Here is a 17,073-nt window from a genome sequence, read left to right on the forward strand (position 1 = left end):
ACTAGCAGTTAAAAGGAAGAGACAGCTGCGATCTCACATTGCTCCTGGAAGCATGAAGCCGAGAACACCAGCCTGAAGATGACGAATGAGACTTCGTCGAAACGTCGCCAAGACACTTCCAATTTTACGTGGGAGAAGACCCAAATAACCAAAGACCTACATATATGTATGTATGTATGTATGTATGTATGTATGTATGTATGCATGTGTGTGTATATATATATATATATATATATATATATATATATATATATATATATATATATATATATATATATATATATATATATGTAAAAGAATGGGATGGAGTTCGTCAAGGGGCTCCTTTGATTGTTGTTACTGGAGTTGAGTGGTGGGAGTTAATTGCTTTTTTGTTGTTTCTATTGGGCTTTCGTCCTTATAAGCTGCCCGAAGCCATTAAGGCAGCAAAAGAAATTATTTTAAAATAAATAAATAGACAAGTGTTGCTTTGTAATTTATAGGTTTGGTTTGCCTGGAGTGTCCTGAATATGGAGTCCATATTTGAAGAGGATTCTCAGCTCCGTAGAGTTGTAGTGAGGGAGTTGGTTACCAATTCCGTTTCACCAGACCAGGCTCTGAAGGTAAATCAGAAAGTTATTCTTTATTTATATAGTAACATCTCTCAGAACGGTGGCTTCCCTGGCCCACCACCTGACGAATGTGAGATATCGATAAAAGAGAACACTTCTAGCTCAGGGTTGAAATGAGGGATCCTTGGTGCTCTCTGAGCTTGGTTGTTTTCTTTCAGACGTTTTATTACCCAACTAGATAACATCATCAATGCTGGTAAGGAATGGGCTTTGCAGCGCTCTGCAAAACCCATTCCTTACTAGCAAGTCAAATCCTCAAATCAAAACTGCTTTTTAAAAATAGAGCCTTGGTAGTACAGTGGTCTAAGGCACCCTGTTATTAAGCTGGTTATTAAGACCAGCTGCCTGCAGTTACTGCAGGTTCGAATCTCACCAAGGCTCAAGGTTGACTCAGCCTTCCATCCTTTCTAAGGTAGGTAAATTGAGGACCCGTTTGTGGGGGCAATAAGCTGACTTTGTATAAATATACAAAAGGATGAAGCTTAGCACATTGTAAGCCGCCCTGAGTCTCCGGAGAAGGGCAGCATATAAATCAAATTTAAAAAAAAAAATCTTTCTCAAACAAGAAGCCCAAACGGGGTCTCCAAATGGAAACAAAACTAAGCGTGTCTTCCACTGAAGTAGTGAGTTTTGGCTTCTCTGCCAATTCCATTAATTTCAAAATCCATTCTTCAGTTGTGGGAATTTTTTTTTTTTTATTTGATTTATATGCTGCCCTTCTCCGGAGACTCAGGGCGGCTTACAGTGCGTTAAGCAATTTGTATTCCTTTCCACCTCTGTGCATATAAAAGTCTCCTGAGGCTAGGGTCACGTATGGAAATAACATCCTATGTTTTCTTTCAATCCGCTTATCCGTGTTACCTGAAAGAAAAGCTTCTCGTTTCAACTTTACTTTCATTTTTAATACATTTTTCTGACTCAAAACAAACATATCTGATTCCAATACTTTTTGGCAGAACTTAGATTTCTACCAAACAGGTAAACATTTTTAAATAATTGTACTGTATGTCTGTTTTGGCAAGGCTTCCGAACAGTGAAGCTGTGGGAGTCAAATGTTATATAAAAATGAATGCATCAATTACTGGAGACTATCTGACCCTTCCTTCCTTCCTTCCTTCCTTCCTTCCTTCCTTCCTTCCTTCCTTCCTCCCTCCTTCCCTCCCTCCCTCCCTCCCTCCCTCAATTCCTTCCTTCCTTCCTTCCTTCCTTCCTTCCTTCCTTCCTTCCTTCCTTCCTTCCCCCTCACACCCTCCCTATTGTCCCTTCCTCCCTCATTTCTTCCTCCTTCCCTAATTTCTTCCTCCCTCCCTCCTTTCCTTCCCCTCTCCCACCCTCCCTATTGTCCCTCCTTCCCTCCCGCTCTCAATTTCTTCCTCCCTCCCTCCTTTCCTTCCCCTCTCACACCCTCTTGTCCCTCCTCCCTCCCTCCCTTCTTTCCTCCCTCCCTCCCTCCCTCCCTTCCTCCTTCCTTCCTTCCTTCCTTCCTTCCTTCCTTCCTTCCTTCCTTCCTTCCTTCTCCTCCCACCCTCCCTATTGTCCCTCCCTCCCTCATTTCTTCCTTCCTCCCTCCCTCAATTCCTTCCTCCCTTTCTTTCTTCCTCTCTCTCCCACCCTCTCTATTGTCCCTCCCTCATCCTCCCTCCCTCATTTCTTCCTCCCTCCCTCCTTTCCTTCCCCTCTCCCACCCTCCCTATTGTCCTCCCTCCCTCAATTCCTCCCTCCCTCCCTTCCCCTCTCTCCCACCCTCTCTATTGTCCCTCCTTCCCTCCCGCTCTCAATTTCTTCCTCCCTCCCTTCTTTCCTTACCCTCTCACACCCTCTTGTCCCTCCATCCTCCCCCCTCCCTTCTTTCCTCCCTCCCTCCCTCCCTCCCTCCCTCCCACCTTCCTTCTTTTTTCCTTCCCTCCCTCCTACCCACAGAAAGCTCAGGCCCATCTGAAGCTGCCGATCGTGCCTTCTCTCCAGCGGCTGCTGATTTACCGATGGGCTCACCAAGCCCTAAGCACTCCAGTGGATCACCCTCTCCTTCCTCTTATTTGCCAAAAATTCTTCCTTCTCTATTTGCAGCGCCCGGGATTGCAGGATGGGTGAGTGATCATTGGTTAACGATGGGAGATTTTGTTGAATTGTGTGAGTTGTTTTGAATGCCGAAAGCCCCCTGTTCAAATGGGCTAGTCTTCTAGTTTCAAGAGAGTGCAGATTATATGAGCCAGTTTGATCTAGTAGTTAAAGCTTCGGGATAGAAACCAGGAGACTGGGAGTTCTAGTCCTGCCTTAGCCATCAAAGCCAGCTGTATAACTTTGGGTCAGTCACCAGGAGACTGGGAGTTCTAGTTCCATCTTAGGCATCAAAGCTGGCTGGATGACTTTGGGTCGGTCACCAGGAGATGGGAGTTCTAGTCCTGCCCTAAGCACAAAATCCAGCTAGGTGACTTTAGGCCAGTCATTAGTTCTGCCTTAGGCATCAAAGCCAGCTGTATGACTTTAGGCCAATCACTAGGAGACTGTGAGTTCTAGTCCTGCTCTAGGCATCAAAGCCAGCTGTATGACTTTCGTCCAGTTACCAGGAGATTGTGAGTTCTAATCTTGCCTTAGGCACAAACTCCAGCTAGGTGACTTTAGTCCAGTCACCAGGAGATTGTGAGTTCTAGTCCCACTTAAACCATGAATGCCAGCTGGGTGAGTTTGGACTAGTCCCTCTCTCTCAGCCCAACTCACACGATAGTGTTGTTGCAGGGAAAATAGAGGGAAGATGCATTAGATTATTTTTGCTGCCTTGAGTTATTTATCAAAATAACAAAGACAGGATACAGAAATCTAAATAAAATAAATGTGGGAAAGGTCTCCATATAGGCCCATATGTCCTAGAGAACCCCCCCAACTGTGGTGAAAATTTCAAAGAAGGCCTTTAAAATATATAGTTTGGTTTTTTTTTAAAAAATGTTTGTAAGAATGGGAAAGAAAAGCCGCAGAAGCACACCGTTAACTACCGTATTTTTCGGACTATAAGGCGCACCTAGATTTAGAGGAGGAAAACAGAAAAACAAAACAAAACAGTTTTTGGCCTCTGTACATCCTGTTTTCGCCCTCCCGGGCCCCCAGAAGCACTCCGGGTGTCCCGTTTTTGCCAAAAACTGCCCCGTTTTTTTGCCTGCAGAGTGCTTCTGGGGGCCAGGGAGGGCGAAAACAGGATGTGCGGTGGGTTCGGGAGGCCAAAAATGGGCCTATATTTGGTCTATAAGACGCACAGACATTTCTACCCTCCTTTTTTTGGGGGGGGGGTGGAGTGCGTCTTATAGTCCAAAAAATACGATACACACCGCTAAAATCAGTTGGTTTGTGTTGCTTATAAACGACAAGATTTCTGCTTTTTAAGGCTACCCAAAGACGGCTGCATCGGGAAGAAGTTTTTCCAGAGTCCTGCTCACCTCAGCCTGTTGAACGACCTGAAACAGCATCTGATTGAGGCCACTGACTTCCACCATTCAGCTAGCAAAATGCTCCAGTTGGACAGCCCAGCCGGTGGAAGTGAAAAACCAACAGCGAAAGGCTTCAGCAAGGCTAATTATGTGACTTTCCTAGAGCTTCACAAGAACCTGGTCAGGTAACTTCAGATGGCCTTCAGGCTCAGTGTTTCCCCAAGGAGCTCTGCTAACATGGGGAGTCCAAGATCCATGGATGCATGGAGGTTGGGTGGAGATCCCCCAAGATCTGTTCTGAATTGTCCCAAGCCAATGTAGCCTTTTTTAATTTTTTTTTTTTTTAAATTTGATTTATATGCCGCCCTTCTCCGAAGACTCAGGGCGGCTTACAATGCGTTAAGCAATAGCCTTCATACTTTTGTATATTTTATACAAAGTCAGCTTATTGCCCCCACAAACTGGGTCCTCAATTTACCTACCTTAGAAAGGATGGAAGGCTGAGTCAACCTTGAGCCTGGTAAGATTCGAACCTGCAGTAATTGCAGGCAGCTGTGTTAATAACAGGGTGCTTTAGACCACTGTACTACCAAGGCTTTACCAGTATCGTGGATTTTTTTTAAAAAAATCAGGACAAAGGATACAAATATTACCAGATCATATATATAGAGAGAGACTGAGTAGTGTGGTGGCCTAGAAGTGGAGCTAAGTGTGCTAAGCCTTGAGGATGAAGTGATTCCATTGTGGACAAGCCCAACCTGCTTGTTTGAGGAACCCCTATCAGGCTTCTGAGGACCTTCTTGCAGGATGGATTTGATTTAAAACAACTTGTTTTAAATCATAATTTTTAAAGAGCAACTGTCATCTCTGTAGTGGCTGTAGCAGCTCCGCAGCGGCTCCTCCTCTGACCAGCCATTGACTCACCGACAGTCCCATTCACTTTAATGGGACGGCTGGTGATGCAGCAGTGAGATAACAAGGTGAGGGACGTGGCGGGCAGCAGGTGAGTGGATACCCGCTAACAGGTGCTGCCATGATGGATCTGAAACGACAGGCGCTCTTTAAACATAAGGACTCATTCTTGCTGCTAGCTTAGAAGTTTTAATGTTGTTATTGGCAAACAAAAATGAAGGTTTCCTATTTAGCTTGCAGAGCTTGGATTCATTGAATGAGTTGACCCAAAATGTAAATATTGCAGAATCTACAGCCTCATGCTACATAACTAAGCTCCATTTCACGCTGAATAAACTAAATTATTAATGTATCTTCAATAGAAAACTATCTTTAGGTAGATTTTTACTCCAAAAGCATTTTATTAAGATATCATTCATTGGCATCCTTCAGTCTCAAGAGACTATGGTATCGTGCTCTGGAAAGAGGTCCTAAAACAGCATCTGGTTTGACTAAAAAGGCCAATTCGAGAGTGGCAATCCCTTCCACACTGAGGGCAGATACATTTGGTCCCCTGCCCAGCCCCCAGATTTTGCTGGTTCCGGGACTGCCTCTTTGCCTCAGCCTGCCGAACAAGCGTCTCTTCGAATTGGAGAAGGCCGTGCTGTGTCTTTAGCCTCCAAGCTGAACGATCGGAGGTGAAGGTTTCCCAGTCGTTAATGTCCATTCTCAGGGCCTTTAGGTCCCTCTTGCAGATATCCTTATTATTATTTTATTTATTATTTTATTATTCATATTTCTATGCCGCCCACTCTCCGAGGACTCTGGGCGGCTTACACCAAAGACAGTATACTAAATAGCATATTGCCCCCAACAATCTGGGTCGTCATTGTACTCACCTCGGAAGGATGGAAGGCTGAGTCAACCTTGAGCCGGTGAGATTTGATCCGCTGATCTGTTGAACTAGCAGTCAGCTGAAGTAGCTGCAGCACAGCACTCTAACCACTGCGCCACCTCGGCTCATTAAGATAGATTTCATAAAAAACAAAACAAAACTGATTTAAATAAAAAAAAAATCCGATTTGAATTTTTAAAAATCCGATTTCTTTTTTTTTTTTGAAAAAAACTAACCATCAATTTTTATCCACCCTGCCATCTTGGCTTCTTGATTGATGCTCAGATAATTTATGAAACTGGAGATGCCATACTTGGAAAGCAATTGGGATTTAGCTTGGTCCTTTTGTATTTATTTTGAGCTGCATAAATACCATCTGAAGATGCTTGTGTGCGTTACGTAACAGCCAAAAAGCGAGCTTCTGCTTCAAACCTTCTGTATTGGATATTCTTTTCAGGCTTTTTTCCACCTTTGTTCTGTGGCTGGAAGAAGAAAGGTTTCAGAAAGGAGACACCTATATTCCCTCTTTGCCCAAGCAATACGATGGGCATCGGCTTGCCAAGATCATGCAGAACCAGCAGGTAAAAAAGTACGGATCAGTTGGGTTTAGGCCAGTGATGGTTAACCTTTCTGGTGCCGAGTGCCAAAAGCGCACGTGTGCGCAAATGCACTAACCCCCAAAATGCAATGCGAGCGCCCCCCATGCACGGGCCCCGCCCCGTGCAAGCACACCCTACCCTACGCGCATGCCCCCTGCCCCCTGCCCCGTTTGGGCTTCCAGGTTGGTGCAGTAGCCTTCCAGGCACAAAATAGGGGAGGGGGGGCGCATGCTCAAACCCCCAAAATGCAATGCAAGCAGCCCCCGTGCATGCACGCGCATGTCCCCTACCTTCTGTGCATGCACGGCAGAGACCCAAAGACCAGCTGGCTGGTGGGTAGTGTGCGTGCATGCACGGTGGAGCTGGACTGGGGAGATGGCTGGCGTGCCCGCAGAGAGGGCTCTGTGTGCCACCTGTGGCACGCATGCCATAGGGTCACCATCACGGCAGTGGTGAGTTCCTCCCGGTTCGGTCCGGTACGGCCGAGCCGGTAGCGGTGACGATATGACGTCACCGAACCGGTTCTCCCCCCCCCGCCCTCTCACCCCCCCACCCCCCACGTTATTCTTACCTTTTATTTGGTCCCGCCCCCAATCTATTGCTGCCTCCTGAGTCCCAGCTGATGACTAGAGGGAAAAGAACTGTTTAAACTCTTGCCGCGGGGCTTCAAAGGGCCGCCCTACAGCTGATCAGTGTTAAAAGCAAACAAATGAGTCAGGTCGTAAGTGCGAGGACTGGTCATAAGTGCGAGGACCTTCCACAAATGACTCTGACCAGCTAGCCATGCCCACCTAGTCACATGACCTCCAAGCCACGCCCACAAAATAAGCCACGCCCACAGAACCAGTAGTAAAAAAATTTAGAACCCACCCCTGTATCATGGGGTTTAGGCTGTGAAAGGATGATTCATTACAGGCAGTCCTGTAGACTTTACGACCACAATTGAATCTAAAATTTCTGTTGCTAAGCGGAACATTTGTTGAGTTTGGCCCCATTTTTACGACCTTCCTTGCCATAATTGTTAAGTGAATCACTGCAGTTGTTAAGTTAGTCACACGGTTGTTAAATGAATCTGGCTTCCCCATTGTCTTTGCTTCTCACAAAAGGAGATCACGTGATCTTGGGACACCGCGACCGTCCTAAATACGACTCAGTTGCCAAGCGTCTGCATTTTGACCACGTGACCGTGGGGATGTTGCAACGGTCATAAGGGTCATTTCTCAAAATGGTCATAAGTCACTTTTTTCCCAGTGCCGTTGTAATTTCGAACATTCACTAAACGGAGTGTTGTAAGTGTTGTATTTCATACCTCTTTGGGGCACCTCTGAAACCTACCTTGGAATACCACACTTGGAGTTCTGCATACAGTTCTTGTTGTGTCCCGTCAGCGGCTTGTGCAGTTAGTAGCTGATTTGGACAGCGAGGAGGCTGGTGTGCTGCGCCAGCAGCCTGTGCAGCTAGTGCTCGAGTCAGACAATGAGGCTGGAGAAGATGTGGTGCCAGAGGTGGGGATTCAGCCAGGGCCTTCAGAACCTCCAGAAGCTCCCATAAGTGAAGAGGATGAAGAGGAGGAGCCTCTTCTCAATGCACGGGTGCGCAGAGCTGCCTAAAGGCAGGAGTGGCTCCTCAGGAAGAGGTCTCCTCGAGAATAAGGCCTGGGGCTAATTGGCCACTCCCTTAGCCTATTTAAGGAAGAATGCTGACTGAAGCAATTTGCAGGGAACAACTTAGTTCACATACCTTCGCATCTTAATTCCAGAAACGTTTGATTCGGCTCTTGTTTCTCTCTTGTCAGTTTTCCTGCAAATTGCTTCTGGGCATTCTGCCGACCACAGTAAGATTACAATTATCTGAAATACTGTACCTCAGAACTGAGTTATTATTCTCTGAATCCTTGTCTGCTGTTAATGAAGTTAAATTAACAGCCCTTGTTCAGAAAAGACTGATTTAAACTGTACTTGTGTTCGAACAACTACTAAGAAGGCTCATTAGTAGTCTTTAATTAGTAAACTAAGGTTTGTACGGACTTTGTGTGTGCTGCGTTCTTTGGGGTTCGTAGCTGGGGCAGGACAGTTCTGGTCACAATGATACAAAAAAGATGTTGAGACCGTAGAACCGTGATGGTGAACCTATGGCAAGTGTGCCACAGGTGGCACGTAGAGCCCTTTCTGTGGGCACGTGCACTGTCGCCCGCTGCTCTTCTGGTTTCTGGCCGGCCAGCTGGTCTTCGTGGGTGCCGGAGCACCAGAAAACGGCCTGAAAACAGCCTAAAAAACGCCCAAAAAGCAGGCTGGCTTTCGGGCCATTTTCTGGGCCATTTTCTGGGCCATTTTCTGGGTCATTTTCTGGCCATTTTGGGGCCTTTTTCAGGCCATTTTCTGAAAAACAGCCTGAAAATGCCCCCCAAAACGGCCTGAAAACAGCCCAAAAATGCCCCAAAAGCAGGCTGGCTTTCAGCCCATTTTCTGGGCCATTTTCTGGCCGTTTTTGGGTCTTTTTCAGGCCATTTTCAACCTCTTGCCGAAGAGGTTGTAGAAAAAATGGTTTTAAAAGTAAAAAAAATAAAATAAAATTGGCCATGCCCACCCAGTCACATTACCTCCCCCCCCCACACCAAGCCACGCCCACAGAACCGGTAGTAACAAATTTTAGATTTCATCACTGGGTTAAAGTGAGTGCTTTAATCGATCTTGCTGGCAATAATAATCTCTGGTCTTCCTTACTGGTGTTTCCTGCTGTGTCTTCCCTGCCGCTGGCTTGAAGGATCTCTGGATGGAATTTGTCAACGTTCAGCAGATTCAGTGTGAATTCCAGGAAGCCTTAGACCTCTGGTTCCGAGTCAGAGTGGGACCCCTTCCTGCCTCCAGTGCTTCTCCAGTGCAGACAGACTTTACGGATCCTTTGTTAGGTATTTCATTCGTTCATTTGTTCGTTCATTCATTCATTCATTCATCCATTCATTCATAAAATTTATTTGGCTACCCAACTCGCTTTTGGCGATTCCAGGTGGCTTACGGAAATAAAGCCTCAATAAAGGTAATAACATCTGCAGAACTAAAAGACTTGGTTCGCTCCATGGGAAGATGTTGTAAGGCCATAATTCATGCTAAAGGTGACCCAACGAAGTATTAACTGACATGGGGATCATTTTTGTATATCTTGTTTTTTCTATGGTGATAGTTTTTGTATATCTCATTTTTTCACTTTCCTTCTTTATACTGTAACTGCTATTCTAATGGCAAATCCTTCATCAAAGTGATTGCATTACATTCCTGATTAAATTATCTTTCCATTGATATATAATTTTATGGTACTACTCCCCCAAAAAAGTGGTCCTATTAGCTAGTTTTAGAAAATACACTTTTCCCAAAGGTTTCCACAATTTTGGCCACTATTGTAGATGGAGCTTAAGAGAGGAGACCCTTAACATACCCTGCCTCTCTGCTCTGGTGAGTTGGGTACATGTAACTGGTCCTTTAAATAGCCTGGTCCTAGATAGGATGATAACGTTTCTATTATTTGGAAAACATGGGAGCTTGTACATTTATACTTTCCTCCCTGCCTTCCTGCTGCGGTGGATCAGATAGACGTAACTGGGAAAAGATGACCCTTCAAATAATAATCGAAAGTCATGTATTTGGTGTTGTCGGTTCTTGAAGGCTTTGCAAAAGAGCTTTGGGGCACGTGGCCCGCATCGTGATTATTATAGCCCACTTTTATTACATGTTTGTCAGATCACCCTCCAGGAAAGTAGAGTAGGGTAGGGTAGGGTAAGATAGGAATAGGAATAGGGAATAGGGAATAGGGAATAGGGAATAGAATAGAATAGAATAGAATAGAATAGAATAGAATAGAATAGAATAAGAATAAGAATAAGAATAAGAATAAGAATAAGAATAAGAATAAGAATTTGGAATGGAATGGAATGGAATGGAATGGAATAGAATAGAATAGAATAGAATAGAATAGAATAGAATAGAATAGAATAGAATAGAATAGAATAGAATAGAATAGAATAGAATTAATGGAATGGAATGGAATGGAATGGAATGGAATGGAATGGAATAGAATAGAATAGAATAGAATAGAATAGAATAGAATAGAATAGAATAGAATTAATGGAATGGAATGGAATGGAATGGAATGGAATGGAATGGAATGGAATGGAATAGAATTAATGGAATGGAATGGAATGGAATGGAATGGAATGGAATGGAATGGAATGGAATAGAATAGAATAGAATAGAATAGAATAGAATAGAATTGAATTCTTTATTGGCCAAGTGTGATTGGACACACAAGGAATCTGTCTTGGTGCATATGCATTAGTATTAGATTCAAATGTTGCTGCACTGATAAATTAGATGGCCTGTTGTTTGTGGGGAACAATGTGATTTCTGATTCAACTTTTTCATTTGGTAATAATAACCTCTGTTTTCAACCTTGGCCATTTTAAGACGGGAGGACTTCAACTCCCAGAATTCCCCAGCCGGCAATTGAGGTCTACCCATCTTTAAATGCCCAAGGTTGATAAACACTGTTCCAGACTATTGTCCCAAAAGTGCTTTTTTAAAAAGGCAACTGGGCTTTGTTTTTACTTGAAGATGTTTTGCTTCTCATCCAAGAAGCTTCTTCAGTTCTGACAATGAATGGTATAGAATGGATTTATTTATTTATTAATCAAATTTGTATTCTTTGCTGTCATTTGGTCGTCGGCATTCTTTCTGAGAGCCATTGAGGCCACTTGAAACTTTATCTGTGGCCTCAGGATCACCTGAATAGTGCAAATGGGGGTGGAACCTTCTAGGGACTGCTCAAAGGACCATGTTGTAAACAGGAGATGGGATGGTGGCATATCCCTCCCCCTTTTTTGAGGGAGGGCTGTTCAGTCTTAATGTAGATGGCCTCTTTGACCCTTCTTTCAAACCACTGATCCTCTCTGTCCAGAATGTGAAGATGGTTGAATGTGGACTCAACCCTGACCTCAATAACTGAGAATCTCCATGGACATTCCTTGGAGTCCATGGCCACACTTGGAATATCGTATCCAGTTTTGGTTGCCACAATATAAAAAAGATGTGGAGACTCTGGAAAGAGTGCAGAGAAGAGCAACAAAGATGATTGGGGGACTGGAGGCTAAAACATATGAAGAACGGTTGCAGGAACTGGGCATGTCTAGTTTGATGAAGAGAAGGACTAGGGGAGACATGATAGCAGTGTTCCAATATCTCAGGGGCTGCCACAAAGAAGAGGGAGTCAAGCTATTCTCCAAAGCACCTGAGGGCAGGACAAGAAGCAATGGGTGGAAACTAATCAAGGAGAGAAGCAATTTAGAACTAAGGAGAAATTTCCTGACAGTTGGAACAATTAATCAGTGGAACAACTTGCCTGTAGAAGTTGTGAATGCTCCAACGCTGGAAATTTTTAAGGAGAGATTAGATAACCATTTGTCTGAAGTGGTGTAGGGATTCCTGCCTAAGGGGGTTGGACTAGAAGACCTCCAAGGTCCTTCCAACTCTGCTATTCTATTCTATTCTATTCTATTCTATTCTATTCTATTCTATTCTATTCTATTCTATTCTATTCTATTCTATTCTATTCTATTAAGATTCCAGATTATTGTTGGTTGCAGGTTATTAAGATGCTCGGCCACCTGAAAGACAGACACCTCCCAAATATATTCATCATCCAAGAAAGCAATAATTGGTGGTGAATGCTTCACATCTTTTCCATTTTTCCCCCACCAGCTAAGGAGAGGATTATCAGCAGCTTGAAGAAATACGATGCGCCCCAGCCCCCTCTGTCTCTTCAGCCAATGAAAGCTCCTGTGCCTGTAATTTCTCCAGCTAGCTTGGTAAACCAGCACGAAGCCAAACAATTGACTTGCGCTAACCTCAGGACCTTTCAACAGCATGCCAAGTAAGAATTTTTCTTTTTCTCTTTTGCTGTGTGTGGTTTTCTCTCTTCTGAACTGCGTTTAGCTATGGTGTCCTTTTTTTTTTTGTAAAGTTTTTTTTTATTTTTTACACAAACACACACACAAACATACAATGTACATGTTTTCATGTAATATTCTAATTTTCTGAGATTGTGAATTTGGGGTTTTCATGAGCTGTAAGCCATAATCATCAAAATTATGACAAATCAAGGCTTGAACTATCTCGCTTTGCATGTAATGAGTCTATCTCGTATATTAGTTTCACCTTTTAAGTTGCATTACTGTAATAAATGAACTTTTGCACGATATTCTAATTTTTCGAGTTTCACCTGTCTTTTTGCTGAACAGAGTATTTGACTGGTTAACAAATTTAAACAATTTTTAGTCCTTTCAACTAAAATTACAATTTCTATACCTCCTTTTTTGCCATAATATTTATTTTCATCTATTTTGTACCAATATTACCCTTCATTTTCATCTCTAATTTTGACCAAATTCCATTTTCCCTTCTATTCTATATTAAACCCCTTCCCATTATCATCTAATTTTTATATCCATCATCAAATTAATTAATTAATTATGTGGTGTTACAGTTATTTAATTCTTATATTAATAATAAACCCATTTATTTTATAACATACATTTATTTTATTTTTTATTTTATTTTAATTTGATTTATATGCCGCCCTTCTCCGGAGACTCAGGGCGGCTTACAATGAGTTAAGCAATAGCCTTCATCCTTTTGTATATTTATACAAAGTCAGCTTATTGCCCCCATAATCTGGGTCCTCATTTCACCTACCTTAGAAAGGATGGAAGGCTGAGTCAACCTTGAGCCTGGCGAGATTCGAACCAGCAGTAATTGCAGGCAGCTGAATGTTAATAACAGGCTATTAGCCTGCTGCGCCACCAGGCTCCTTAACTAATACAATTCAACATTTTAATATAAATCAGTTGATTATATAGATATCTTTTTCATTTATATGTGAACCAGAAGAAAAAACAAACCTTAGTTGAATTTAAAAATATTGTAACTATTATCCTCTAATCATATAGCTTTCCCCCTGTATTATTCCAAATCATCACTTAATCGTTTGTACACACACTACCGTAAACCATTAAAAACATTTCAGTTATTAGCTATGGTGTCCTTTAAGTACATCCAATCGAGCTCGGGGTGATTTGACAGCAATCTTCCAATATTTGAGGGGTTGTCACAGAAGAGGACTGGTGTTTTGGCGGTCTCTGATGTGGCTCCGATAGAAATAAAGACAGAGTCACAGTATTTGCCTCGATAAGCTATATGTGTTTATTCAGCTGAATAAACTCAAAGTCAGAGGTGGGTTCCTCCCGGTTCTGTCCGGTTCGGCCGAGCCGGTAGCTGTGACGATATGACGTCACCGAACCGGTTCTCCCCCCCCCCACCCTCCCCCACGTTATTCTTACCTTTTATTTGGTCCCACCCCCCAATCTATTGCTGCCTCCTGAGTCCCAGCTGATGATTAGAGGGAAAAAAACTGTTTAAACTCTTGCCGCGGGGCTTCAAAGGGCCGCCCTACAGCTGATCAGTGTTAAAAGCAAACAAATAAGTCGGATCGTAAGTGCGAGGACTGGTTGTAAGTGCGAGGACCTTCCAGAAATGACTCTGACCAGCTAGCCACGCCCACCTAGTCACATGACTCCAAGCCACACCTACAAAATAAGCCACGCCCACAGAACCGGTAGTAAAAAAATTTAGAACCCACCCCTGGAGGGAACCCTGAAGACACTTTGACAATCATATTTATATGTTTGCTAAATTGTTTACTTCATCACCCAGAAGATTCCTGATCAATTGGGGGTGGGGTAGGGTGTCGACCTATTCTCCAAAGCACCTGAATGCAGGAGAAGAAGAAATGGTTGAAATTAAAAAGAGATTTAGCCTAGAAGGAGAAATTTCCTGACAGTAAGAACAATTAATCAGTGGATTCCAGACAAATGGTTGTCCAATATCTTCTTAAAAACGTCCAGTGATGGAGCATCCACAGCCTCTGGAGGCAAGTTGTTCCACTGATGAATTGTTCTTTTGTCTCCAGAGATTGTGGGTGCTCCAACAGTGGAGGTTTTTCAGAAGAGACTGGACAGCCACTTGTCTGGAATGGGGGAAGGTCTCCTGCTTGAGTAGGGGGCTGGACTAGAAGACCTCCAAGGTCCCTTCCAACTCTGTAACACCGTTACCGTGTTTCCCCGAAAATAAGACCCTGTCTTATATTTTTTTTTGAACCTCGAAATAAGTGCTTGGCCTTATTTTTGGGGATGTCTTATTTCTTTGGGGTGCGTGGAGCAAGACGGGGCTCCTCTTGCCGTCTTACCTGATTTCCAGCTCTGCCTCCCTAACCATAACCAGAGGAAATGGCGGGGATCGGCTGCACATGCGTTTAAATATTTTTGGGGAGGGCTTATTTTCAGGGAGGGGCCTATTTTAGCCCATGCGCGTAAAAGCCTGATTGGGCTTATTATCGGGGGTTGTCTTATTTTAGGGGAAACAGGATACACTGTTACTATGTGAAATTGTCTTCACCTTCTTTCTTTTGACCAGGTTTAGATAAAGTGGGACTCTGTAAAGCACTCAGGAATTCCTGAGTGTCTACTGGACAGTGAATGTTTTATGATTAGACAGGCCTATCATAGAGCCCATGTTACAGTGAGAAGCTTTTGATGGCAGTCATATAATCCTAGAAAAAAGACAGGGCTGCTTTAATAAGATCTAGACAGGAGCTGCATTCAACACGCCTGCAATCTCTGAAGTGCCGCTTTTGAATCAGATCAGGGGTGGGATTCTACCCGTTCGAACCGGTTCGGGCAAACTGGTAGCTCCGACGATCAGCTGGGAGAGAACCAGTTCGCCACAATGATCAGATGGGCCCACCTGCCTGCGCTATTTTCCTACCTTTATCTTCTCAGCTGATTCGCGCGGCAGAGCAGATTGCCGCGTCTCAGCTGTGTTTCTCCTCCGAAGAAACGCGGAAGTGAAAATTTCTTCAAACTGCGCACACGCACGATCACCAAACCGGTTGTTAAAACCGGGAGGATCCCACCACTGAATTGGATCACAAGCACAGTGCAACCTGAAGGGAAGCCTTCCCCCAGGTTTCAAATTCCAAATGGGTACAATGGTTTCAAAGATTGTCCATCTGTTGTGGCCTGTCAGCAGCCTGTGCAGATTGTAGCTGATTCTGACAACGAGGAGGCTGGTGTGATGCTGCACCAGCAGCCTGTGCAGCTGGCACTCGAGTCAGACAATGAGGAGGCTGGAGAAGATGTGGTGCCAGAGGCAGGGATTCAGCCAGGGCCTTCAGAACCTCCAGAAGCTCCTTCAAGTGAAGAGGACAAAGAAGAGGAGCCTCTTCTCGATGCATGGGCGCGCAGAGCTGCCAAAAGGCAGGAGTGGCTCCTCAGGAGGAGGTCTCCTCAAGAGTAAGGCTTGGGGCTAATTGGCCACTCCCTTAGGCTATTTAAGGAGGAACGCCGACTGAAGCAATTTGTACGGAACAACTTTAGTTCACTCTACTTTGCGTCTGGATTCTCTGCAAATTGCTTCTGGGCTTTCTACCAACCATAGTAAGATTGTGATTACTTTATCTTTGGTTTCTTGTAGGCTATTAAGAAAGTTTATTAACAGCTTTTGTTTGAAAAAAGACTGAGTTATTTTAGTAAATTAAATTTTGTACAGACTTTGTGTGTGCTGCGTTCTTTGGGGTCCGTAGCTGGGACAGAACACCATCCCACGTTTCTCAAAAGAGAGACCTCCTACTTCAGTCTCCTTCGTTTGCCTGGACTAATATTTTCCTTGATGTACACAACGTCCTTGTCTCTCAACTGCATGAATGGTTGTTGTTCAATTTTAGACTGGCAGCACTTCGGGAATCCCAGCAAGTGGCTTTCAGTAGCGAAATCCTGGACACTCTGCCAAAACTTTATACCAACCGAGAAGAACAGGTTACTCTTCACCTGGAATGTCGGGGTGGATCTGGTAAAAGTTGCCACGGAGCGGCTCATGTAACAATCCAGGTTAGAACAGAAGTGCCCGCCTCTTCCTCTTTGAGGGTATCAGCCTGCTCTCCCTCTAATGTCTGCCTATTCTGTAGATCACAGGGTTCGTTTTGTTTTATTTTTGCATGGGGTCCTGCAATTTCTGCAATCATTGGGCTAGAGCCGTGATGGCAAACCTATGGGACGCGTGCTGGAAGTGGCACGCAGAACCATCTCTCCGGGCATGCAAGCCATCGCCCGTTGCTCCAATGCAGTGATGGCTAACCTTTTCGGCACTAAGCGCCCAAAGTGCGCACGTGTGCACCCCATGAATGTGCGTGCGACCACCGGCAGGCACGTACGACCACCCCATATGCGCCCCACGCATGCATGCCTGTCTCCTGTGTGCTCCCTGCCTCCCCACGCATGCATGGCAGAGACCTGAAAACCAGCTGGCTGGTGGGACGCACGCGCACATGCACAGCAGAGCTATGCTGGGACAACGGCTTGCGTGCCCACAGAGAGGGCTCTATGTGCCACCTGTGGCACGCGTGCCATAGATTCGCCATCACGGCTCTAATGGGTTTTGCCGCGCTGGCTAGCTGGTTTTCACGCGCACAGGAGTGCTGGAAACCGGATGAGCAGCCACCCGGTGTGCATGTACGTTCCAGGAATGACCAACTGGTATTCCAGTTTCTGGCACGCATGC

General features: G+C 44.5%; 1 protein-coding gene across 1 annotated transcript in view; it reads left to right on the forward strand.

Annotated features, from left to right (window-relative positions):
- The window catches only part of EPG5 (ectopic P-granules 5 autophagy tethering factor), a 125,107-nt gene that overhangs the window by 64,361 nt on the left and 43,673 nt on the right, over positions 1 to 17,073 (forward strand). The window contains exons 21-27 of the mRNA XM_070938968.1: positions 483 to 602; positions 2,532 to 2,698; positions 3,988 to 4,215; positions 6,274 to 6,397; positions 9,179 to 9,323; positions 12,163 to 12,334; positions 16,241 to 16,403. Coding sequence (XP_070795069.1) covers positions 483 to 602; positions 2,532 to 2,698; positions 3,988 to 4,215; positions 6,274 to 6,397; positions 9,179 to 9,323; positions 12,163 to 12,334; positions 16,241 to 16,403 — 1,119 coding nt within the window. The remainder of the gene's footprint in view (positions 1 to 482; positions 603 to 2,531; positions 2,699 to 3,987; positions 4,216 to 6,273; positions 6,398 to 9,178; positions 9,324 to 12,162; positions 12,335 to 16,240; positions 16,404 to 17,073) is intronic.

This window comes from Pituophis catenifer, unplaced genomic scaffold (assembly GCF_029215685.1).
Source record: "Pituophis catenifer annectens isolate HBS135680 unplaced genomic scaffold, rPitCat1.0.hap2 SCAF_2, whole genome shotgun sequence".
Lineage (NCBI taxonomy): Eukaryota > Metazoa > Chordata > Lepidosauria > Squamata > Colubridae > Pituophis > Pituophis catenifer.